The sequence below is a fragment of the Pseudorca crassidens genome, chromosome 10 (assembly GCF_039906515.1).
Source record: "Pseudorca crassidens isolate mPseCra1 chromosome 10, mPseCra1.hap1, whole genome shotgun sequence".
Classification (NCBI taxonomy): domain Eukaryota; kingdom Metazoa; phylum Chordata; class Mammalia; order Artiodactyla; family Delphinidae; genus Pseudorca; species Pseudorca crassidens.
Window position 1 is genome coordinate 83,822,254 of NC_090305.1, and position 26,596 is coordinate 83,848,849.

Here is a 26,596-nt window from a genome sequence, read left to right on the forward strand (position 1 = left end):
TCTAGTGGTGTCATGTTTTCCCTGGAGCAACGGGTATATATACCATTCTGCTTTGACTAAAAATGTTTTTTCCCTTTTCGGGGGTGGGGTGGGGGAAGGTACGTACTTCAGGCAGGATGACTCCCTTACAAAGGCAATCTCTGGAATGAATTAAACAGGATGAGGCAATGCTGGTTAATGGAGGTATAAAAATAACCCTGCCATACACTTAACATTTTATAAATGAACCTTTATTAAAGACACTTCAATGCCATTTGTTAGACACTTCAATATTTTACATGTTGCTTTTCAATGTACATTGTACCAAAATTTCTATAAATAAATAACTTTGTACATAAAAGTAAGTAATACTTCCTCTTTCACATTGCCTCTCAGAAGCAGCAAATTCACATATTTTGTGGAAGTGAGAATCAGTTAACTGTTGAGAACAAAATTCTAAATGTGCTTACCTTTTGGAACAGTGATGACATCTGACAGTGAAATTTAACATAGGTAAGGAACCATTCTGTCAGTACCTCCCTTCAGCTTTTTGGCCAAAGGAACTTTTGCTTTCTGAGATTTTTAAGGACCTTGTTTCAACGTAATTTTTCCTGAAATACACATTGGCACTCACAAGATGGTTAGCAACAGGTCTCAAAAAAGTGCAAATATACCCAGAACCCAGGTCAAGGGCTCATCACTTAGAGTCCAAGCCCGGGTCCATCTGTGCGAGGGAAGGAAATGGACAGGCCTGCTCTGCACCCTCAGTAAAGACTCGCTAGCCCTGAAAAGGAGGGACTCCGTTTTTCCTCCCCCAAGGCCGATGTAATATTAATTGTATCCGCAGAACTAAAACATCGCTATTGAAAAATCCACAGGTACCAACACCAGCAGCCTCTAGCTATCTTATTAAAAAGCCTCAAATGACCATCGAAGGATACTGACAAGACCACATTCGCCTTTATCACAGAAGGAAGAGGAAAGGCAGTGCTTAATTGTTTGAACCAGTTTGCTTGTGGTGGATCAACAACCTCCATTCCATTCCACTTGTTTGAGAAGGAACTTAAACCTACGAGAAGTCCATCACTGCAGAGGAACATGACATCTGCCCCTCTGGGCTCTACGGGGAGGTCGCTGCGACGCCATCCACACACAAGCAATACTGACATGAAGTTACTTCCAATGCCAACAGAGTCTCTGACGGTAAAGCATGCAAGGGGGGGGGGGTCTGCCCTCCCAAGTGCAATACCAAGCCAAGGACCTTCGCTTCCCTCCCTCCCATGCCCCCCAAAACTCCTGTGAACAAATGTGGTTTGTAGCTCCTAGGAGCTCCATCCGTGCATTAAGGCACCAGAACTATCCCCCCTGCTCCAAAATTAAACAGCAACCTGGTATGAAAAATAATAGTCAAAATTGTACAGTTTTTTTCCGTTAACCATGCACTAAAGATTAAAATAGCCTCTGTAAAAGATATATATAATATATATGCCATCTCTGCAAACTCTTATGTACAAGGGTATCAAATACTTTTCTGCCTTTTGTACACAATAGCCTCTTGCATTTCTGTGCTTCAGCTGCAAGTCCTTCAAACTGCTGACGCTCCACACGGAGGTGAAAACTATGTACAAATCAGTGATGCTTGAAGCCGCCAGGCTCCCTCACCCACCTCTCCTTCCTGTAGACACCGACGCCACAAGAGCCGAGGTAGACAAAGCCTAGCTTTTGGGTGCAAACAGCAGCGGTGCGCTCCGTCTCCCGGGCGGCTGTCCCGTCACTGGTGTGGACTCAGAACCGGAGTCACAGGCTTGCGGGAGGTGTCCATTGGAAAGAAGCAAGTGCTGGCCTTCGCTGGGCACATCAGGAAAGCCCGAGGCAGCTTCTGTGAGCTCAGGCTTGCCCAGAGTTAACGCACACGAAGGCTGCAGGTCTGAGGGGTCCAGGTCACACAACCGTGCTATCGTCCAAGAGGAGGCCCCTAGAAGGAAGAGAAGGAAGAGGCCATGTCAGCCCCCCTCGGGCCCGGCCGAGTCCGCGCTCCTCGCCCCCTGCTGCTGCCTCGGAAGATAGTGCCACGTTACCTTTCCCATCTAGAGGCGCTGCTGGCTTCTTCAAGGCTGCCAGCATTCTGTCGTGGTTACTGGGGTAGAGGGACCCCCTGCAGCGGCTACAGGACCCTTCAGCAGCCCCGCTGCTCTGCTGCTGTGAAGAGCGCGGGTGGTCACTCGGGCTGGGCTCCAGGCCGCTCAGGGTTCCTGGCTGTGCACTGTCTCTGGGCACAGGCTGAGGACAGAAGGCCTGCTCCTCGGAGTAAGTGTGCGTGTCGCTGCTGCAGTCGCCGCACACCGCCGGGCCGCCGTGCTCTGCAGACAGAGCCAGAGACAGATGAGCCCCGTCGCCACGCAAGTCTCCGTCCCGCGCAGAGGACAGGCTGCTCAGCTCTGCAGCCGTAAGGCCCGAGCCCTGCTTTGATCGACCCCCCCTGCCAAATCTGTTCACAGGAAAAGGACTTGGGCAAACACCAAGCCATTAATGAAGAACAGAGCCCTTCCACGTTGAAACGTTTCGGCTTAATTTCTTAATCAGAGCATGAAGTCACACACTCTGATCTCAGGGAACAAAAAAAAATCCCATTTGCGTGACCACGCAGCATTTAGTGCCAGAAGTCTTCTGAACAATTAGAAATTTAGCCTCACAGCGGCCCTGGTGAAAAGGGACGCTGGTTTGGGCCTTAACCCTTTATTTCAGTCACTTTATAAATCTAGAAAACTCAACGCTCAGGCTTATCACACCATAGTTTTTAAGAGACAGACATCCTATTCTGGAATTTAAAAAGAGGCAGGCCAGGGCTTCCTGTTTATATATTGAATGCCAAATTCTAAGACAGTCTGACATCAATTATGTCTCCCCCACTTTCACTTAATGAGTAGGTCAACCCAAATTTTGATTTCAAGAGCAAAATACTTTTCCTGACGAAAGCATCTCATACCCATCATCTTCTGTGGACCAGGTGTGCCATCGGCCTTCTCCACCACTTTCCACTGCTCCTTCGTGTACCCGACGCAGAGCTTGGGCTGCCTGCACGTAATGCCGTGAGCTTCCACCTCTGGAAAGAGGCCTGTGTCGCTCGGACAAACACCTGCAACAGACTCCCACACGGTTAGAAACTCCAGGCTTAGTCAGCACTTCACAGGAAGCCGTGAGAACGGGCAAGGCTACCAGAACAGGGACATTTTTCAAAGTGTTCTTTCCAGTGCTGGGTTATTGGGCTAAGCAAGAAGTCCAGCAAGGAACCTTTTCGAATACTGCCTTCCCAGCAGGCAGGCCTTTCAGCATTCAGAGCCATGATGGTGAGTTCTTGGCAAGGATAAACTTGCCCCTAACAAGGGCGGCTCAGCCTCCCCTACTCTTGTGGGCACTCTGTACTCTGAGAGACTGGAACAGCAGACCTGGGCGCTTCCCCTGCACAACGAGTGCCTTGGTTTCAGTACCTGGCACGTCCTTCACTGCTCTTATTTCAGGCAGTCCTACCGTATCCGGACTAGGAGTCCCACCCTCTCCCACCCTATCCCAATACAGTGACTTCCTTGGGGACGGAGATTTTAAAACCTTGCAGAACTCGCACAGGTCAAGTCCAAAAAACCCCAAGAGAAGGCTTGAGTCATCCAGCCTGCCAGGTCACCACATATGCTTGATGGGATACCAGGCAGCTGCCCCAGGCCAGAGCTGGCAGCAGCCCCGGGGGTTGCAGCTGCACCGAGGGCTGAGGCCTTACCGTTGCTCTCGATGTGCCCATTGGCCTGGTGGCCACCCTCAGTCCTGACCATGGTTTCCTGTCGGTCAGAAAGGGTCCCCTGAGAAGAGAGGTAGCTCGGAACATCTGGTGGCACGATGGTTTCATCTGCAAGGAGACAGGACAGTCAAACACCAGGGGTCCCAGTCCTTCGAGGTGACAACAAAGGCAGACACAGGAGACCCCAGCAGCTGCTGTCAAGGGACACCCTGTGGAGTCTGTGCTCTGGAGACGCCCTCCCAGGACCTGCTCAGCCTGACTCTACATCCAGGTGGGAGAGGTGTCCGAGTCCGCAAAAGACAAAGCACAGCGATGGGAAGGGAGACAGAACTGAGAAAAGAAGGGACCTGTGAGGTCACTGCAGCAACAGTCTACCACGTGGCAGCAAAGCAAGTGCCAAGGATGCCTCAGAAAACTGCAGAGTTCATAGTGTATTTGACAGTATTCCCATTATAGTGTGCAATTCCTGAAAGATGATAGAATGGTGTCATCGAGACCAAAGCCTCAGCTGTCCTGAGTGACTCCACATTCCCAAAGGTTCTAGAGGAGTTCTGAATATCCTGAGATTCTCAAAGAAGCCTCCAGCCCTGGCCTCCTTCACAAATGTCCCTGCTTTTCCCCTTCCCTGTGAGTCACCGCCACCACAGCAGCTAACCTGTGTTAGTGACACTGTACTCCTCACTCTTCTTCCTGGTCTGATAGATGATGCACACCCAGACCAGGGACGTCAGCACGATACTGCACACCACGGCGATGGTGAAGATGCCCACAGTGGTGCCGTCCTTCCTGCAGCCCGGAGTGGGCAGGACGCTCAGCTGGCTGTGAGCACGCTCGGTGCCCAGGGCGTTGGACATCTCGCAGGTGTACCGGCCCGCATCTTCCACCACCACGTTCTGAACGACCAGCAGCTGGTTGCCGGGGGTGAAATGGTGCCGTTCGGTGAGGATCAGGGGCCGGTCCCCCTTGAGCCAGGTGATGCGGGGGGGAGGGCTTCCAGTCGCTTTGCACTGGAGAGCCACCGTTTCTCCCACGGATGCCACGCGGTCCTCCAAGGGCACCGCCAAGGACGGGGTTTCTGCAAGAAGTCAGTGGAGGTCTTACGGTTATTCTGTGGGCCTCAGCTGCTATACCTCTGCCTTGTCTCCTGGACCAAGGAAAATCCAAGACATCAGTGAAATGCCAAGATCTTTTAACAGAGTGGCAAGCTTTTTGGAAGATTTTCTACCAGAATGACTAAATCATTACTCTTCTGGGGATGAACTAACCTCCAGCCACAGAAGCCCCTATGGTTCCCAGACTGCCCTGTGACAGGCCCAAGTTTATCCTTGACCCAGACCAAATCCATCCTGCCCGATTGGAGGGCAGTTCTATAGGTAGAGTGTCTTATACCTAAGCCCTGTAAACACTCTCCTAATTCACTGGCTCTTATTTTTCTTAAAGAGATGGAACCACTTGTTTAAGAAAATCTTAGAAGCCTAAAATTTTAAACAAAGAAACAGCCTACCACACTCACCTACTCTAGGCTTCACAGAACAGTTTGAGAGAACCTTGCCTCTAGGTACCTAGGATAAGTAAGGATATCTCTCCCTCTCACACATACACAGATGCACACGCACACGCACACGCACACACACTCTCTCTCTCACACACACTCTCTTCTCTCTCAGTGTATCTATAGTCGAACCTAGGACAGTCAGGGTGGCGTTCGCTGAAATGGACCCGGCCGAGTTCTGGGCGGTACAGCTATAAACCCCCATGTCATCTATCTTCACATCAGTGATGAAAAACACATCGTCGTCTGGCATGACATGCATGCGTCGCTCACGAGCAGCAGGGAAGTCTGTGCCTCCATCCTTCTGCCAGGCAATCTGGGGGTTAGGGTGGCCAGTGGCAGCACACTCAAGGCGGGCCATGGTGCCAGTCCGGATGGCGATGTCGTGGGGCATTTTGGTGAATGATGGCAGCACTGCAAAACAGAAGCACACAGGGTCGAGTTTTTAGAAAGCTGGAATGCAAAGGCCAGGAGTTTGTCAAACTGACCTTCCCCACCACTGCGAATGAGTTCACCAGCCTTCACGCCAGCATCTGCCCAGTGCCCAGAACCACTCCTGCCCCCTGTAAATCAGGAGCTGAGGAGCTGAGGTTTCCAAGGGCTGCCCAGCTTCTCCTACCGGGGAGGGGCAGTGGGGAGCCAGTCCATCAGTCTCTCTCGCCACACGCCCAAGGCTGGCTCTCACCCCCTCAAATGTACGGCTTTCCTGAAACATTTACCTACTGTCTGTCATGTCGTGATCAGTCTGTACAGGGATATCCCATAAATGCCAGGGCCTCATACTTGCCTGCCTTAATCACCCGGAGAGAGCCTAGGAAACAAGAATATCTGCTCCTGCAAGAAGCTGTGAGGGAGAGAAGGTAACATGCCTTCACCCTGGGGAAAGCAATGGGATGGCTCTTCCCTCTTGAAGAAAACTCATTTAGGCGCAGTGGTACTGGAACCATATTCCTGTATACACACGAGCAGAAAGCATTCCACCAGCTTGTTTATCCCAAATGTTCCCTGACACAGTGCTGAGCACCCAGCCAGATGTCGGGCATCACTGCTGTACCCATCAAGATTGCTTTGGTGGGGACTCTCAACAGTTCCCTGACCTTTTGAGAAACAATGAGGACTCCTTCAGAATAAGCCAAGACAAACCCGTCAATGTGTGGTAAAAAAAGTGTGGGAGTTTTTTGGGGGGTCTGTAAGGGCTGAGAGACCAGGGCAGTTCTGGCACTTTTTAACTGTAATGATCGAGAAAATCTTGTTAGGTTACTGGGGCAAGGGGTTAACTGCCCAAGCTATTTCTCTCTCCTTCTACCCTAAACTCACTACCACAAACAGCCCTGAAGGAGCCACCTCAACAGGCTCTAAAGCTGGCTGCCCAGTAAAACTCCTTGTCCAACACCCACAGGCCATTCTGCTGTCAGGCCGGCAGCCCTACCACTGTCGGACTTGGCCCCGCCCAGGCTGGCCCCACGGCTGTGTCGTCTCCTCAAAGGGCATCAGCTTCCCCAGCATCAGGGTATGCTTGGAATCTGGGTACCAGGCATCCTGAATTAAGGAGGAGAATAAATGGAAAAAACAAAAAAACAAGGTTTGGGGCTACACTGTCACTTGACATAATAACTGGATTAAAAAAAAAAAAAAACACCCAAAACGAAGAATGCACTGAGAATAACCCTACAATCTACAGCACTTGTTCTGGGCCCAAGCCAGGCAACGGTACGATACAGTAATGTCCCAGTGAAGCTGGTGTTTCTCCCGTCCCAATCATTTCCACACAGGCGACAGAACGATCACGAGTGTGGCTCTGCAGAACTCTTACACCCCAATGGAAAGGCGGCATTTGCATACCATTCACAGTGAGCCTAGCCTTGTGCGAGTAGGTGGAGCCGAAGTGGTTGGTGATGACACACTGGTAGCGGCCCTCGTGCCCGAAGGTGACGCGGCGCAGGTGCAGGATGGTGGTGTACTCCATCACCTCCCCGTCCTGAGCGCGGACGTGGGCGAAGTTCTCCATGTCAGCGTTGGCCAGCACCTCGTTGTCCTTCTTCCAGGCGAACGTCATCGGGGAACTGCTGCTGCTGGCGGCTGAGCAAGTGAAGCGGACGTCCTTGCCCACCACAGCTGTGGTCGTCTCTGGTTGGGTGATAATCTGTGGCTTGGGTACGTCATCTGGGGTGAGAAGAGCCAACGTAAGTAACTCAGACTTCCGGACACAGGGACCAGCTGCTGTTCACGCGCAGGAGAAACTGAGTCAGACCCGAGCAGTGACCAGTCCTTTCGGGGTCCCTGTGCACCCTAAGCTGTCAGGGACTTGCACCGTGGCTGTCTGACTGTATCCAATTACAGATACGTGAATGGTGATCCCTCCATGGTCACGCTCCTCAATTCAAACACATCCACTGGTAGTCAGTTATCAAAGCAATCCGCAGTTTCCATGAGAAGGCTACGTACACTTACTCACTGTCACACAAGACTCAGAGAGTCAACCATGAATGCAAGGGCCTCACCCACAAACTTTACTCCAAAGGGAGAGGGGATGAAGTACTTCCAGAATGTCAGAATAAAGACATCTGAAAATCTGCACCTCCTATTAAAGCAGTGACAATATAAGCAAAAAATGATCACAATCAACTTCTTCGGAATCTTAGAAACTAGCTAAAGGCTAGAACAACCCATGAAGTGTTAATTCAAGAAAACACCTGAATCTCAGGAAGAAAAGTGAGCTTTATGGCATTATAACCTACCCGAAGTCCCATCCCTCTCTCTCCAGCTCTACAGTAGCATTGAGACTCAGCAAGCCTAGCAACCAGTGAGGGGGGCAGGGTGAGCTGCGCACGCCCACAAAAGCTGCATCTTCGGGGCTTGCCTTTTGTTCCACCTGATACAGTTTGCTCAGCAAGGGAAGCCCTATCCCAGGGGCATGTGGTAAAAATAATCAGCAGTCAGGGCTGAGGCAGAAGTATCAGTTGGAACCACTGATAGGCTGGCCAGGAAACTGCAAAGGAAATTGGGTGAATGAAACGTCATCACCAGGCTTTGAAAAGGGCAACATGTTCCCGAGGACCGAGAAGGCCACCTGCATGTGCAGCGCTATGTGTATGTCCAGGAAAGACCTCAGAGGGTCCAAATTTCTTCCCTGTGACCCTCATCGAGGATCAGTGCAAACAGGAAGTGATGGCACACCCCCAACACACAGCAGAGATGCTGGGCAAAGGACAGGCGGCCTGAAGTAATTTAAGGACTCTGTCCAGTCATTAGCTAACCACTAAGCCAACCACAGAGGGACTAAAGTGGCTGCACAGAACAGATTTTACAACATGTGTCCACGAAAGGCACTAAACAAGTAAACTGTAACAATAAACTAAACAACAAACCCCAGGGGAAGACACAGGGAAGATCTGATTTCCAGAGTTGCTACACTATTTAAAACACTCATTTATCAACAAAGAAAAAATAGAAAAAAAAACACACAAAGCAGTCAATAGAAACTGTCCTTGAGGAAGTCCAGATCTTGTACCTACTAAAAAAACACTTTAAGTTGGCTTTCTAAATAGGTACACAGAACTAAAAGAAACCACGTCTAGAAGGAAGTAGTAAATCCTTTCCCACCAAATAAAGAATATCAAGAAAGAGCTAGAAATTGTAAAAATGAACCCAATATACATTTGCAGTTTAAAAGTACAATAACTGAAATAAAAAATTCACGAAAGGAGCTCAACAGCTGAACTGAGCTGGCAGAAGAGTCAGGGAAATTGGGACAGGCCAACTGAGGTTATCCAGTCTGAGAAACAAAAGAATGAAGAAGGTGAGCAGAGTCACAGAGACCTGTGGGATACCATCAGGCATAACAACATACAAATAATGGGAGTCCAAGAAGGAGGAGAAAGAAAAAGGAACAGAAAGACTATCTGAAGAAATCATGGCCCCAAACTTCCCAAGTTGGATGAAAAGTTTGCATCTACACATCCGAGAAGCTCAGTGAACACCAAATGGAATAAATTCAAAGATCCACACCTAGAAGCTTCATAGTCAAACTGTGCAAAGACAAAGAATCTTGAAAGCAGCCAGAGCACAGCAACTCTTCACATACGAGGGATCTTCAATAACATTAACAGCTGATGTCTCATCAGAAACCATGGAGGTGAGAAGGCAGTAGGAAGACATGTTCAAAGTACTGAAACAGAGACTGTTAACTAAATTCTATATCCAGCAAAACGATCCTTCAAAAATGAAGGAGAAATTACGACATTCTCAGATTTAAAAACAAAAAAACAGAGAGGGCTTCCCTGGTGGCGCAGTGGTTGAGAGTCTGCCTGCCAATGCAGGGGACACGGGTTTGAGCCCTGGTCTGGAAGATCCCACATGCCACGGAGCAACTAGGCCCATGAGCCACAATTACTGAGCCTGCGCATCTGGAGCCTGTGCTCCGCAACAAGAGAGGCCGCGATAGTGAGAGGCCCGCACGCTGTGATGAAGAATGGCCCCCGCTTGCCGCAACTAGAGAAAGCCCTTGCACAGAAACGAAGACCCAACACAGCCAAAAGTAAATAAATAAAAAATAAAAATAAAGGAATTCCCTTAAAAAACAAAAACAAAAAAACAGAATTTACAGCTATCAGACCTGCCCTACAAGAAATACCAAAGGGAATCCTTCAGGCGGAAATGAAAAGACGCGTCAGTAACTCCACAAACAAAAAAAAAACACCATTAAAGGAACAACATAGGTAAATACGTAAGGACTTTTGTTTGTGACTCTCTTCTATTCCTTTTCTTTGAGGAACTCTCTTCTGCTCCTCTTCTTTGAAAATATCAACAAAACTGAATAATACATAGTTACAGTAGGGTAGGGAAAAGAAGAGAGAAAGGAGAGAAGACTCAAATGCTAATCAAAGAAAGGACAATACTACCAACCTTACAGCAACAGACAAGAATACAGAGGAATACTATGAGTAACTGTACACCAACAAATTAGATAACCTGTCTGAAATGCACAAACTGAAAGCTGACTCAAGAAGAAAAAGAAAATCTGCATAGATATAACAAGTAAAGACAATTTTAAAACTTCCTACAAAGAGAACTCCAGAGCCAAACGGCTGGTGAAATTTACCAAACATCTGAAGAATTATCACTAATCCTTCATAAATCCTTCCAAAAAAGAAAAAAAAAAAAAAAATAGATGAGGGGTGAACATTTCCTAACTCCATTCTATAAGGTTAGTATTACCTGATAACAAAACCAGAGAAAACAGAAAACTGTAGACCTTTACGAGTAAACATACAAGAATTCTCTACAGTCAGTAAAACCAAGAGCTGGTTCTTTGAAAGGGTAAACAAAATGGACAAACCTCTGGCCAGGCTCACCAAGAAAAGAGAGGACCCAAATAAAGAAAATAAGAAATGATAAAGGAGAAATAACAACCCATACCACAGAAATACAGAAGACCGTAAGGTAATACTATGAACAAATTCATATATGAATTTGGCACTTGTATATGCCAGCAAATTCGACAGCCTAGAATAAATGGACAAGTTTCTAGAAACATATGGCCCACCAAAACGGAATCGAGAAGAAACAGATAAATTGACCAGATGGATCACTAGGAGTGACGTAGAATCTGTAAAAAAACAAACACAAAAAACCTCTCTACAAACTAAAGTCCAGGACTAGGATGGCTTCACAGGCAAATTCTACCAAACACACAAAGAAGAACTTATACCGATCCTTCTCAAACTCTTCCGAAAGACTGAAGAGGAGGGAACACTCCCAGAGACATTCTATGAAGCCACCATCACCCGGATACCAAAATCAGACAAAGACACTACCAAAAAAAGAAAATTACAGGCCAAATCTCTGATGCAAAAATCCTCAACAAAATATTAGCAAACTGAATGCAACAACACAGAAAAAAGATCATACACCACGACCAAGCTGGATTCATCCCAGGGTCACAAGGATGCTTCAACATACGCTAATCAATCCATGTGATATACCACATGAACAAAAGACAAAAACCACATGATCATCTCGATAGATGCAGAAAAAGCATCTGATAAAATTCAACATCCATTCATAAGAAATCTTAACAAAGTGGGTACAGAGGGAACACATGTCAACATAATAAAAGCTATTTATGACAAACCCACCACCGAGTATATAATACTCAACAGTAAAAAGCTGAAAGCCTTCCCGCTAAAACCTGGAATAAGACAAGGATGCCCACTCCTACCGCTTCCATTCAACATAGTGTTGGAAATCGTAGCCCCAGCAATCAGACAATAAAAAGTATCCAAATCCAAATTGACGCCACCCACAAGGGCTTAACTTCCGAAACATACAAGCAGCTCATGCAGCTCAGTATCAAAAAAACAAACAACCCAATCCAAAAACGGGCAGAAGACCTAAATACACATTTCTCCAAAGAAGACATACAAATGGCCACCAGGCACATGAAAAGATGCTCAACATCGCTAATTATTAAGAGAAATGCAAATCAAAACTACAATGAAGTACCAACTCACACTGACTTGAATAAAAAAAGACCTTCTGTAAGCTAAAAAATAAAAATACTTATTTGTTAATAAATTATAAGAAAAAAAATCTCAACAAACATACTACCAAACCAGGGCTTCCCTGGTGGCAGAGTGGTTAAGAATCTGCCTGCCAAATGCAGGGGACACAGGTTCGAGCCCTGGTCTGGGAAGATCCCACATGCCGCGGAGCAACTAAGCCCATGCACAGCAACCACCGAGCCTGCGCGCCACAACTACTGAGCCCAAGTGACACAACTACTGAAGCCCACACACCCAGAGCCCATGCTCCACAAAAGAGGCACCGCAATAAGGAGTAGCCCCCACTCGCCGCAACTAGAGAAAGCCCGCGCAACAGTGAAACCCAACGCAGCCAAAAATAAGTAAAACAAAAATTAGAAATATAAATGAAAAAACAACAAAAAACTAACAAACCAAATCCCATAACATATAAAAAGATGTTATACCATGACCAAGTTGCACTTATCCCAGGAATGCAAAGTTGTTTTAACATCCAAAAATGTAATACACCATATCAGTAAAATAAAGGGAAAGAAATCACGTGATTCACCAGATGCAGAAAAAGCATTTCACAAAATCCAACATAAAACACTCAACAGGGCTTCCCTGGTGGCGCAGTGGTTAAGAATGCACCTGACACAGGTTCAAGCCCGGGTCTGGTAAGATCCCACATGCTGGGGAGCAACTAGGCCCGTGCGCCACAACTACTGAGCCTGCGCTCTAGAGCCCGCGGGCCACAACTACTGAGCCTGTGTGCCACAACTACTGAAGCCCGTGCGCCTAGAGCCCGTGCTCCGCAACAAGAGAAGCCACCGCAATGAGAAGCCCGTGCACTGCAACAAAGAGTAGCCCCTGCTCACCACAACTAGACAAAGCCCGCACACAGCAATGAAGACCCGGCACAGCCAAAAATAAATAAATTTATTAAAAACAAAACAAAACAAAACACTCAAATTAGAAATAGAAGGGAAATTCATCAACTCAATAAAGGTCATCCACTGAAAACCCACAGCTAACATCATACTTAATGGTGAAAGACTGAATGCTTTTCCCCTAAAATCAGGAAAATGACAAGGATGTCTACCCTCATCCCTTCTATTCAACATTGTACTGGAGAACCTGGCCAGGGCAGTTAGATAAGAAAAAGAAAGAAAAAGCATTCAGATTGGAAAGGAAAAAAACTACCTTTTTGCAAATGACATGATGATCATATATTAAAAAAATCCTAAGGAATTCACCGAAAAACTGTTAGAACTAATAAATGATTTCAACATAGTTACAGGATACAAAATCAACATAAAATTCAATCCCATCTCTACACACTAGCAATGAAAATTTAAAAATGAAATTAAGAACTCCATTTAAGTAGCACCATAAAGAAAAAACACCAACAGGAATAAATTTAGCAAAAGAAAGTGAGACCCATATAACGGAAGCTATAAAATTTCATTGAAAGAAAGTGAAAAAGAGCTACAAAAAGACGGAAAGACATCACATGTTCACAGATTGGGAAGACTTAATATTATGATGGCAATACTCCCCAAATTAATCAAGAGGTTCAATGCAATCCCTATTTCAAAATTCCAGTTGTCTTTATTGCATAAATGACAAGCTGACCCCAAAATTTATGGGGACATGGGAGGGAACCATAATAGAAGAGTCTTCAACCAGAAGACCAAAACTGGAGGACTATGTATGAGCTAATAAAATTGTGCAACTCTTAGAAGAAAACATAGGTGTAAATATTTGTGACCTCGTCTCTGGCAATAGTTTCTTAGATATGACATCAAAAGTACAAATGACAGAAGAAAAAAAAAAGAAAGAAATTGGACTTAATCAGAATTTAAAACCTTTGTGCTTCAAATGTCAAGAAAGTGAAAAAAACAAAAAACAGAAAAAACCTAGCCACAGACTGGTAGAAGATATTGGCAAACCTTATATCTGCTGAGGATCTAGTATCCATAATATATAAAGAATTCTTATAACTCAACAATGAAAAGACAAATGACCAATTAAAACATGGGCAGAAGATTTGAGTAGCATTTTTCCATGGCAGATATACATATAAGTCCACTAAGCATGTGAAAACATACTCAACATCATTAGGCATTAGGGAAATGCAAATCAAAACCACAGTGAGATTCCACTTCACATCCACTAGCATAGGTACAATTTAAAAGGCAGTACCAAGTGTTGACAAGGATGGGGAGACATCAGACTCCTCATACATTGTTGAGGGGCATACGAAATGGTGCAGCCACTTTGGAAAACAGCCTGGCAGCTCCTTAAAAAGTTTAGCATGGAGTTACCGTATGACCCAGCAATTCCATTCCTAGTATATAACCCAAGAGATTTCACACACAAACTTGTACGGCAGTGTTCACAGCAGCATTATTTATAATAACCAAGAAGTGGAAACCACCTGATGAATGGCTAAATAAATGTATACCCATACAATGGAATATTTATTCAGCCACTTAAAAAGTAATGAAGTACTAAAAATACATGATAAAAAATTTATACTAAGTGAAAAAGGCTAGTCACAAAAGACTATGTATTGGAGGATTCCATTTATATGAAACATCCAGAATAGGTAAATCATAGAGACCTAATGTAGAGGAGTGGCTGCCAGGGGAGGAAACAGAGTGACTGCTAATGGTTTTGTGGTTTCTTTTCTGGGTGATGAAAATGTTGTAAAATTAGATAGTAGTGAGGGTTACACAACTGTTCCATGTTCTAAAAACCACTGACTTGTACACTTTAGAGGGATGAATTTTATATGTAAATTATACTTCTCTTTTAAAAAACAGCTTTGTTTAAATATAATTTCCTTACAATATCATTCACCTATTTAAAGTGGACAATTTCACGGTTTTTCGTACATTCACAAATATGTGTAACCATCATCACAGTCAACTTTAAGAACATTTTTCATCACCTCAGAAAGAACCTCTGTACCTTTAGCTATCATCCCTCTCCCTCCACCCCTCCCCAGCCCTAAGGAACCACTTATCTACTTTCTACCTTTACAGGTTTTCCTATTTTGGACATTTTATGAGAATGGAATCATATATAACATACAGTGTTTTGTGAATGACTTCGTTCACTTAGCCTTATATTTCAAGGTTCATCTATATTGTAAGACTGATTCCCTTTTATGACCTAATAGTAGTCCTAATTGTATGCCTATACCACATTTTATTTACCCATTCATCAACCAATGGGCATTTGGGTCCTTTCCACTTTTTGGTCAGTATGAGTAATGCTGCTATGCACATTCATGTACAAGTTTTGACGTGGACATACATTTTGTTTCTCTTGGGTATTTACCTAGGAGTGGAACTGGCGGGTGATATCGTAACTCTACGTTTAGCTGTTTGAGACACTTCCAAACCGTCTTCCAAAGCAGCTACGCCATGTTGTATTCCCCTCCCCCAAAGCGTAGGAGGCTTCCTCACCAACACTTGTTGGTATCTGACTTTTTGATTCTAGCTAGCCTAGTGGGCGTGAAGGGGTTATACTTGCATTTTATAAAAAAGGACTGGGAGATTCCCACAGAGCTTGAAACTTTGATCTCCTGCCAAGTGTTTTCATGATTCCCATTAGTACTTGATGATTGTTTGGGTTGGAGCCTGAGTGAAAATGTGGAGGTGGCTCTGAGAAATGTGTCAAAACTGCTACATCTCAGAATACGCCAAGGCCACAGGCCGGAGGCTGGGGGCAGCGTGTCCCAAGTCCTGCCGTGGCTCCTATCCAAAGGGAGAGGTTATGCCCTGTGGCAGGAGACAGGACGGAGGGGCAGAAAGTGCAATTTCAGGGAGCTCTGTTACAACAGAATGGTCAGGGACCAGAAACCCAAGGAACAATGGATGGCACGGCTATTCCATCCTAGGCAATGGGGGGCCATGTGCACAGTGCCCATGAGAATGACAGTAAAGACAGCTGATTTGGCAGGGCTGCTCCCACGTTGATAGTGTACTTAAGGCTTCCTGCTGGACTGGGTCAGGAGAAAGGAAAGCAAGCCTGCTCTCAGAAGTGATGGAGGTGCTGGTGAGTGGGCGTGTGAAAGGGGGCCACCTGTATCTTGATGTCAGCAGGCACACTGGCTACTGCTGTGCCCAAAAAGTAGGACAGAGAAGTGGACCACTGGGGTCCCCAGACCCTACAGGAGCCCCTGGTTGGGAATATCACACCCAAGGCTCAAGGCAGACCAGAGGGATGAAAGGCAGCAGGACGCACCTGTCCAGCAGTTCCAGTCAGGCCCGGGAATGCCACCCTCGCTCCTGCTTAGAGCAGAAACCAGCAACAACTCAAAATTCATCTCGCTCTTTGAACACATCTTTCTGACCACGAGGCTGCATCCTCTCTATTTGAGTGTGGTGTGTGGTGCCTGTGTGCACGTACGTGTGAGTGTATATGTGTGTGTGTTTCTGTGTTCAGATGCTCACCATTTTCTGTGCTCTTTGCAGCCAAACTTGGATCCCAACCACCCCTGGTCCAAAAGATGGCAAGACCTACATGCCAACAGTCGGGAGGAAGAAAGAATTTAAAGCTACCAGTGCCAATTCCAGTGCTTTGGAGACACAGCAAGAGCACAAGTCAACATGAAGGAATTCTTTTTACTACAGCAGCTGTTCTCCTGAGACTCCTTCTTCCTGTATTTAACCTTTCATTCTTGGGGCTGGAAAGAAACACACAGGAAAACCCCAGCCTCCTATGCTGAGTAAATTCACAGCTAAATCCGGGCACCAGCGCTGGCTTGAAACAACACAGCCATCTTCCTGTAACTGATTATTTGCCGTGTAACTGAAGCAGCTCGTGCTTGCTCCTGATTAAACGCACGCACTCCAAGAACCACATAATGAGGCGACGGCACCGTAAACACTACGTGTGGTTTCAGTGGGAAATAAATTGTATCCAGCAGCTGATGGGTAACCATGGGCTAGGGCTAGGGTTGACTCTGATCACAGGAATCACTCCCATAGTGAAGCCTCCCGGCCTCCTTACCCTTTGTGGAAAATAAAAAAAAACCACAAAGACAGTCTTACCACACACGAAACTCTCTGGCGGCACGGCAAAGATGCTCTGGCCCTTCAGTGACTCTGGGTGGGCACAGGTGGCTGTCACGAAGCCCTGCAGCGTCCTGCCCAGCAGCCACGGGGGCAGCCACTTCAGCTGGCAGTCGCACAGGAAGCTGTCGCTGCTGATATGGCTGAAAGCAAGACAAAAGGGTCGTGTGAAGTGTGACCGCAAAGAAGGGATATCTGCCTCTGTGCCCCGAATGACCCATCGCCTCCGATCAGCTTGTGCCGTGAAAGTCAGAAAGCTTGAATGGGAGATGCTCTTTCTTACGGCTCCTCTCCTGCGACCTAGAGCGGTAAGTACAGTCTACCTGGAGACTGTGAGAAAACGCAGCTTCTGGCTCAGTGGGTTGGATTCTGCATCGCTGACAGGCCGCCAGGTGATGCTGACTCCGCTGGTCTAAGGGCCACACTTCAAGTAGCAGCCACCCGGAGTTCACACGTGTCCCACGACAGCCACTGCGCTCATGTGACCCCAGGGACGCCGTCTCCTGGCCTCTGAGCATCCCACAGACGGGAGTAGCACAGCCTCCTCTCTGCTTTTTCCCACCCCCCCGATAAGCCACTTGGAGCGTCTAAGCTCCATGCGAGGCTCCGATCTCAAGCCCGAGAAGGGCTCCCTTTTCTGTGTGGCTGCTCTGTTTTCATCTGGCAGGGCTGCACGTTTCCTTGCATCCAAATGTCAGCCTCGCGGGCGTGCTCCCCTCTTGTTTGTGTATTTATCTCCACACCAGCGCTATTCAGGAGGCCGGCAGGATTCGGCTCCGCTCCCTAAATAGTGCCTGTGAGTTAATTGCCACTGCCCAGGGAGCATGAGAACGCACAACTTGGGTTTTGTGAGGCTCCAACCAAAACAGAGCATATTTTCTTTCTCATTTCTCAGCAACTGAGGATCAGCTTTTTCAACAGAAATCGCAATCGCCATCTCTGCGGACATTCCTTCCTGAGGAGTCACTCGAAGATAAGTCAGCTGAGGGGCTGAGCTGCCGTGTTCCTGGAAGACCTCGGGCCGTGAGCTCAAGAGCGGAGGTTAGCCCGGCACGGGGATGGACACAGGACTTATTACATGCGCTTCCCTGGAATAAACTGTCCCCGGTACATGGTGACAAAAAAGGGGTACCGGGATGCTCTGAAATTCCAAAAATGTCACATGGGCCAGTGATAGAGCAATGGCCTCCCCCACCCTCACCATATTCCTCAGGCCCCTTTCTCGTTCTTCATTTCACTCTGACCTTCTAATGAGCAGGGAAACCATCAAACTAGTAAACAGCAAGGCAGAGAGAACCTGAAGGCAGAGAACCCAAGGCAGAGACGAAATGACATAGAATCTGCTCTTCGCTCCTCTCCTCACCGTTCCCGAATGAGCTGAGCATTTTAAACCAAATAATTTTGGGAAGTGCTCATTCAAGACTGAAATAATTGAGCACAAAGCCATTATAACAGGGATGCTTGCCCATATTTGACCTTACAATCAGCCCTAGGTTTTGTATTTGATGGGTGGTAGGGCTGTGCTTAGCGATACGTGGAGAGAGGCTCTGTTGAGGAGTTACTGTAGGTGGTGGACAGGCCCTCACAGGTGAGCGCGAAGAAGCGGCTGAATCACACCAGCCTCTGGAGAGCTTCCCAGGGCAGGCTGTGTGGTGGTCGGGAAGGCTGCCGCCAGGCACAGGAGAACTCCCGAGCCCAGGCGAAGAGTGGAAAGGGCCTCTCCCCCTGTCAGAAGCACCGACGGCTTCCCATCAAGGGGCATCTGACGTGCCTGCCCCTTTCCGCAGGAAGGCCTGGGCACTACACACGGAAGTCTAGGGGAGGACACTGGCCATCTCGGGGAGCCTTTAGCCCGTTATGTCGGGGACAGGGACATATTTCATTCGAACCACAGGAACAAACTGGAGAAAACAAATCTGACGTTTCTCCTTGATCAGAAATGTGTTTGGAAAGGGTTCAGCTTCACGTCATGCGTTCAGGGCATTTGCTGGCCGAGCTCCCTAGAGAATTTCCTGCCTCCTCTGCATGAAACCCTCCTCACACCGAGGGGTCCAGACCTTAGAAGACGGCAGGTACTCAGGGTGGACAGAAGGCTGTCCTAAAGAATGAGTTAGGATTAACGGGATGGAGGGAGAGAAATGGAGGGACCCGGTGGGACACCGACCTCCCCTCCACACGCACGCATCACCTCCGAGACCAAGCGTAGGCCAGACGGGGGATCGCTGGTGACCCCAAGGCTCTGCAGCTTCCCGCAGCCAAAGGCACGGCCATTCCGGGCCCCCGCCTGCAGCCATCCCGGCACTCCGCTGGCTTATATCACACATTTTCATGATTCCAACACCAAATGTGTTTCTAATCATCGCTTGTGGAAATTTACCCAGAGGATGACTAAGTGCACAGCACAACCTGCCTTGATCCAATGGGGGAAGAAAATGACCAAGTGGGATTAACCGTTTCTCCCATCAGAGGACTGGGCCCACGGCCAGCCCCAGCTGGGTACATGCAGCGATTGATGGGAAGCCTAGGCAGGGGGCCAAGGCTGAGCCTCCAGAACCACATAGATGCATCTGCGGGGGAGGGGCTCCAAGCACCTGGAAGGGCCCAGTTAGTCCCAACTAGAAAACTGTCTCAGGAAACCTGAGTCTTCAGGAGGCCCAAAGGAAAATCCTCTCTCCCTGTCCTGCTCTCTTTCTCTCTCTTCCCTTTAACTGGATCTTTTTTACTTCCAACATGTTATTTGGAAAGTTTCAAAGACAGAAATGCTGGAGGGAAATGCACCGTGAACACTCACAGACTCACTCACTTTGTAAAATCTGAATGTTCTGTGATACCTGCTTTATCACATATCTATCCAAGTGTCCATCCTTCCACGAACTCCCGTTCTAAGATCAGGACCCTTACGAGAAAGGGCACCAACTTGACAGACTTCAATCTCGCAGGACACTGAACGTCGTGAGGCCAGGGCCCGTCCACCCCGCCTCCCCTCACGCACCCCTGGGAACGCCACCGGGGCCTCTTCCTGCTTCGGTTTCCAACTATGGGGACTGCACCCCCCTACTGCCCCATTCCTCCCCTCCCCGCTGCCACCGAGGGTCCACCAGGATTGGCCGCAGGGACGAGGATGAGCTCAGGGTGCAAAGACGGCCATTGGCATGCCCGATGTTCTCAGCACTTGTAGGAACCCAAAGCTGCACCTTCAGGGAACTAGACATTATGGCTCAGACTCAATGGCTGCAGAATCGGACTCACGTACAGGAAGAAGAAAGGAAACCTGCGCGTTGCTACCTGAATACTTAGATGAGCTCCTCTGCCAGAGACGAGGACACAGGCAAGCTCTTGTAACCCTTGTCGCCCATGGGCCCACACGGCAAGTCTGCAGCGGCAGCGTCACGGCCCACAAACACCACGGGGGCCCTGGGAACACACGTGGGCTGGGCGTCTCCTCACTATCCCACGGTACGTGCCACCATCCCACGGAGAGCTCTGCCCTGCTCACAGCCCACCCAGATCTTTTAAGAAGCCCCTCTCAATACAAGCCCTTCATTGTAGGCACCCCTAAAAGATGAAGCACTTGTCCTTGACGTAATGAAAGGGAGGATTATCCATTTACAGAAGAGAGTTTGTTTCACATCACCCAGAGCAGCGGTTAGTCGACGACGGCCTGCAGGCCCACTGCCTGCTTTTGTAAATAAGAATTTACTGGCACACGGCCACACCTATTCGTTTATGTCTTATTTATGGCTGGTTTCTTGCTACAAGAGTCAAGTTGTCATGGCAGAGGCCCTGTGGCCCAAAAAGTTGAAAATATTTACTGTGGCCCTATAAGCAAAAGTATACTGACCCCTGATTCAGAAGAAGCCCCCAGAGGGCATTTTTTTCAAAAAGACAATTGAACTTACAGACAACGATAAACGATCACAACTATTATATAAAATAGAGCATAATCCAATGAAGGCACTTCTTACTCGGAAATCCTCTACTCACGCCAACTGGGGCCACAGAATCCCCGGTACTTACAGCTCTTTAAGATTCTTCATCTTCACAAAGGCATCAAACTGGACAGACCTGATTGCATTCTCTCCAAGGTTCCTGAAAAAGAACATTCTCTACTTAGGCAAAGAAACTCCAGGCGCCCTTCAAGTCAGCCGCATGTTTGAGCCACGACGCTCAGGGATTTTTCCTGACAGCCCAGGCTTCGCCAGCGAACCACAGACACGAGCCAGACACCCGTGTCCTGTCCTAAGGCCACTGTAAGCGGCTATTATTTCACCTACATTGACACGTGCAATAACTCTGGAACGAGCCAGCCTTAAGGGCGGCATCAAAGCTAAGCCAAGGCCCGCTCAGCAAGTCAACAGGCAAAACTTTCCCAACAGAATTGTGGCCGCACTTGATTCAAAGACAAAATACCCTAAGAATCAAGTACTAGAGGCATCCGCCTCGGTTGGTGACACACGGACGTCTCAGGGCTGGCTCCGTCCTCTTCCTCCCAGGCTCTCAGAGGCGAACACACCAGGAGGAACCTCCCAGTTAAACCCAGCGTGTACTCAGCACTGCTGCGCTGCTTTAGCAGTATAAAGGGTCCTGGTGCAAGTGGAAGGGAGCCCAGGGCCTGAGCAGGCCCAGGCAATGGGGAGGCCAGGCAGGAGGACGGCATTTATCTGAGCACCCAGTGGCCATATGTTCTGTAACCATTTCTGGCATAGGCAAAACGAAGGCCAAAGTTGAAGCTGACTTAGAAGGAAGCAGCTGGTGTTTCCAAATAGCCTGTCTCAGTTTACAAAGATGCTTTTAAATTGCTTGCAGACTTCCCCGGCAGCCACGTTTGGCAGGCCTGTGGGTCAGGGAAGGTACTCACAGGTGCTCCAGACCTTCCAGCCCCGAGAACGCTCTCTTAGCCACGGACTTGATCTTGTTTCCCGACAGAGTTCTGCAGTTTCCAAACATCCAGAAACAGAGGTGGGGTGGGAGCGGGAGGGAGAGCAACAAGGGAGGGTGGGGAGAAAGAGAACACACAATTAGGGTGGTGCTATCTGATAAGCCTGTCCAGGGAGAGGCAGGTGGAAATCTGACCCCTGCCGAGATTATGCATCTGAGGTATGTGGGCCCTCCCCCTTCTGAAATGAGATACTTTTATCTTTATTAGAATTTAACAGTGATGACAGGTAGGAATTGCATGCGCTGTCTCGCCAAAAAGGCCCCTTGCAGTGTTAAGTGGAAATCACCTTGTCCAGCCTGGGCTCTTTCTCTCTCTCTAAGGACCACCCTGGGGGGAGTGTAGCCATAGTCCCACAGGGGAGAGAGAACTCACCACTGCTCCAGCGAGAGGAAGCAGTCAGGAGGAAAACTCTTGGAACTAAAAACTACCACCCACTTCTGAAAGCTGCCTTCTGGGGATAAAGGTCCCCAGAGGAGGCAAGAGGAGGACAGGACAGTGGGTATCTATGGAGACGGCCCCCCAGCTCCGGGGCACACGCTGGCAGCCAGGATGCGGCCACAGTGCGCTGCACCCCTGCCTGCGAGAAGGCCCCTCGGCTCTTCAGCAAGAGCCCGGGTTTTAAATGATGCCAACGGCCCGAGGTTATTAAATCCTAGATAGACAGGTCCTCAACGGTCAGCCCCCCAGGCTATCTAATGCCTGTACCTGGACTACCTACCCATGAGAAGGGGGGTCTCGCTTCCAGAGAATTCCAATCACAGTCTCATAAGTGACTGTCAAGAGTTTTCTCAGAAACCCAAATCTGCCCCTGCAGTACACATGGAAGAAACGGATGCCTCTTCCATGGGCTGTCATCCAAAGGGAAGTCTGTGTTGGAACTGGGGTAGGGGTGGCACCTAGAGTGGCTGGACGTTGGGAATGAAAAGCATCAAGGTTCCAGTTTTCCCTCCTCGTTATCAGATGCTCTGATGAGAGCCCACCAAGGAGTTCCCTCTAACTGCTGCTGGCACAGGAAATTCTGCCAGCGAACACCTGAGGTAGTGCTGACAAGTATGGGGCTCTTTGACGATGGTGTCCACCGGGACTCTCCAAAGGGTAGGTTAAGAAGGACATGGGCTGCTGGGAACCAGCTCCTGGGAGGTCTCAGCACCGCAGGTGTGGGACAGGGACTCCTAGGCACTGAGGGCAGGTGGTCAGGAGAAAGCCTTAGAGAAAGGCAGGCCGGCTCAGCCCCTCGCCAGGAGGGGAATTCCTTGTCTAGAACCCACCGAGGACCAGGGGAAAGATCTCGACTAAAGGCCAGATCTATCTTCAGACCTTCGTTAAGACGGGACCCACAAGGGAAAACAGCAAGCACACAGCCCTCCCTGAGAAGAGGGAAGAAAAGAAATGCGAGCCTTGAAGAAAACCAAAGACGGCAGGGCAGCCTGGCACCGCCTGCCACACGGGCCCCGGGCTCCCACCCAAGTGCCAAAGGCTCCTGGGGCCCGGCAGGCAAGGACCAGGAGGCTGCCTCTGGGAGATGGGATCACACACACAGAGGACCCAGCCCTCGCCAGGGGACTCGGGAGGCAGCCGGACCACAGGGCTGCCGCACCCCAAGTGCGTCAGGATGGGTGCCCTCCCAGGTCCTCTGCTGATGCAGCCCCCCTGGCAACTCTGGGCTCGGCCCTCAGACAAAGCAGCTCTGTGCCCTGCCTCCGGAGGGTAAAGGAGCACAACGGCCAGAGAGCCCTTTGCCTTCTCCTTCTCTGGGAGGCGGTCTGCATGGATGTGAGAACAACCTCACCCAGAAAGCGTTTCCACAACTGCACCACAGAGCAAGTCCAGCCAGCACCAGCCCGCAGGGCACCAAAGCCCGGCGCTACTGAGAGCACTGCCAGCCTCTCACTCACTCAGATGCCCCAGGCCGAGCCACTGCGGGCTCCAGGTCCTAGTGAACGGTATTGAACTGTTTAGTGAAATCTTCCGTAAACGAGATCCAGGAAAAAAAGCTGTGCTTTATATCATCCATTAAACATTAGTCACGTTGGCCTCTCCTACCACGAGGGCAGGCTGTTACTCCTAACGGCGACAATACCAATAAAACAAACTCTCAGATGCTCGATTATCCAGGAGCGCACCTCCTGTTGGTGGATTACAGTAGGTCCTCACATTCCCCAGCAGGCGTCTGCGGGTGGGGGCCGGGGCTCGGCTGGCAGACTGTGGTTCCAGTGACAGGCCGCTGTGTGCGCACGGGAGAGCTGGGGCTGTGGGCCAGGTGTGTCCCCGTGCCTGTGTGCCACGTGCCGGTGGGCAGCGGAGACATGGCGCACCTGATCGATGGCTCCCGGAAGGCAGAGCCGGCCCCACGTCCCCCGCGCCAGCGACGTGGAGCAGACGGCGACCCTGGGGATCACCTATCACACCCTCTCCCCCAGCCCCGCCAACCCAGCCAAGGGTCTTCCGGCTCTTGCCGCCTTCACCCCAGGAAGGCTGAAGGGCAGCGGCTACTGCTGTGTCACTTGGCCCCCTGCCCCCAGGAATGCCCCGGAGAGAGCTGGAACCACGGGGCGGCACCTGCCTCCTCTTCGTCCGCAAGTGACCGAACCCTCCCCTCTGCGGCTGACCTGTGCTCCAGAAACCCTGCCTCCCCTACTCCCCGGGCTATGAGCTCAGCAGGCCCCCAGCAGGTGTTCCAAAAGCATTCTGCAAGGAGGGGCGTCGGGTGGGTGCGTGTAATGAACGCCCTGCCAGGAAGCTCCGGACTGAGGAACCCTCCCAAATGGCTGTGTTCAGCAGCTGGAAAAATGAAGGGCAGGGCAGGCTTCGCAGACGGAAGCCTTTTATGGCTCCGCTGCTCACTTGTTCCTTTCCTGGAAGACGTTTTAGTTTCGGGCTGCCCTCGGGCACGGCAGGGAGAACCCCGGGTCCTCAAGTAAGAGAGTGCAGGCCAGCTAGCGTGTCTACCTTCCCTTCTGAGGGAGGTCTCTGACCTCCGCCCCTCAGTTGCTTCCACCGCCGAGCCCACCAGCGGCTCTAGAGGGACAGCCCCCCTCCTGGCTGATGTGAGCCCCCCCCCCCATTTGTAATGGGTCCGACAGACTCACCCCCAGGCCGCTTAAACAGGGCCTCTCGGTGGCACGGCCACGCCGCGGAGCGTCCGCGCATTGCTCTGGGGAGACCAAAGCAGCACGGGTTCCTCCCCGCTTCATTCAACAAACGCTGACTCAACACCGTTAGCCGTTAGGAAGGCGGCTCCAGGCTGCACACAGGCTGGTGTATGCGGAACCAGAAGCCCGGCGTCCCCAAGGGCCAGGCACACCTCACGAGGCAGGAAGAGCCTCCACGGCCCGCTCACAGTGCTTTCTAACCGGAGCTGTGCGCCCGGATCACAGGAAAGCATGGGCCTTCCTTTTCCCCCCTTAATGTGGAAGATTTCACACACCCGCATAGGCAGACGGGAGGGTGTTGTGAGCCCCACGTGCCCGCCACACAGCTACGGCCATCACCTGATGGTGCCAATCCTGTTCCGTCTCTGCCCACTCCTCACTCCCAACCTGGGCTGGACCACTGGGAATATCTATCACATAGTTTTCTTTTTTTATCCAAGAAGAGGATTCTTTTTTTTTGTCTTTTGCAACATAACCACAACACCATGGCACCTAAGTAAATGACTGCATATATTTAATCTTAAAATATATTAAGGAACCACTGTCACTGTCCCAATTTCCCCCAGTTGTGTGCATCTCTCTGGTTTTTTTGGAAAAGGATACAAGAGGCTCCAGGCCCAAGATCCTGGTCAGTGGGGCTGGGTGGGAGGAGACTGGACACTGCATTTTACAGTGTCACCGTGAACCCACTGCTTCCAAACACCCACGTCAAGCGGCCAGTGCAAGCAAGGGTTACGGGCACTCGTGCTGCCTTCTTGGGACTTTACACAGGACTGTTACCCTAGTCCAGTGGGTCAAACGCCGGACTGTTACCCTAGTCCAGTAGGAGAACATGCTGGGGAACAGACAGCAGGCGATTAGGAAGGCGGCTCTAGGCTACGGACAGCGAACGGCTTTTGCAGAACCGGAAGCCCTAGTGCCCTCAAGGGTCACCGCCCCCAGCTGGCAGGGAAGAGCCTCCTGGAAGCCGCGACACCCAAGAACCGGCTCCAGGTTCCACCGCAGGGACAGGCCCCGCAGAGAAGGCTTGTGTTGAATGGCTGCGCAGGCGCCCAGCCCCCCGGCTCCACCATCCCCGCAGCTGCATCCCGAGCTTGAGGCTCCTCTGGTCAATGACAGGCCTCTGTCCCACCCCGTCGTGCTGTCCTGGCTCTTCCCAAACCTGCTGGGTAAAGGGCCCAGGAGGTGGGGGAGAAAGGAGCATTTGTTTAGGGGAGAAGAAGAAGGCCGACAGGCATTTGGGACCCACTATCAGAACGCAGGGCCTCAAGAAGAGAACGAATCCTCAGACAGCCAAAACGGCTGACGCGTGCAACTCCCAGACTAGCAAACGCGTGAAAAACCCCACTTCTCAAAACAAATTAGAAACGTTAACTCTGCAGAAAGCCCCTGCCTCCACGGGCTTTCCCGGAGCCTCGCCCTCCACTGCTGCTTTCAAAATATTTACTTTATCCTCGTGCTCTGCTCGGCTCGCCGTCACCACAACAGGCTGGGGGAGACGGAGTGGGGGCCGTCTTCTGTCTTGTCCGCCTCCAATCCCTCCCCCACAGCAGCTAGTGAACAGTGATAACAG

The 26,596-nt window shown here is 49.6% G+C and overlaps 1 protein-coding gene across 2 annotated transcripts in view; it reads right to left on the reverse strand.

Moving 5' to 3' along the window:
- Positions 1–208: 208 nt before the first annotated feature.
- LRIG1 (leucine rich repeats and immunoglobulin like domains 1) overlaps positions 209–26,596 on the reverse strand; it is a 119,023-nt gene continuing 92,635 nt past the window's right edge. For both annotated transcript variants that reach the window (XM_067755122.1, XM_067755123.1), the window contains 10 exons: positions 21,791–21,862; positions 20,950–21,021; positions 16,912–17,075; positions 7,164–7,484; positions 5,454–5,735; positions 4,425–4,844; positions 3,752–3,877; positions 2,966–3,115; positions 2,058–2,339; positions 209–1,954 (listed from right to left, as the gene is read on the reverse strand). In XM_067755122.1, the coding sequence (XP_067611223.1) occupies positions 1,695–1,954; positions 2,058–2,339; positions 2,966–3,115; positions 3,752–3,877; positions 4,425–4,844; positions 5,454–5,735; positions 7,164–7,484; positions 16,912–17,075; positions 20,950–21,021; positions 21,791–21,862 (2,149 nt within the window). In that variant the 3' untranslated portion in view covers positions 209–1,694. The remainder of the gene's footprint in view (positions 1,955–2,057; positions 2,340–2,965; positions 3,116–3,751; positions 3,878–4,424; positions 4,845–5,453; positions 5,736–7,163; positions 7,485–16,911; positions 17,076–20,949; positions 21,022–21,790; positions 21,863–26,596) is intronic.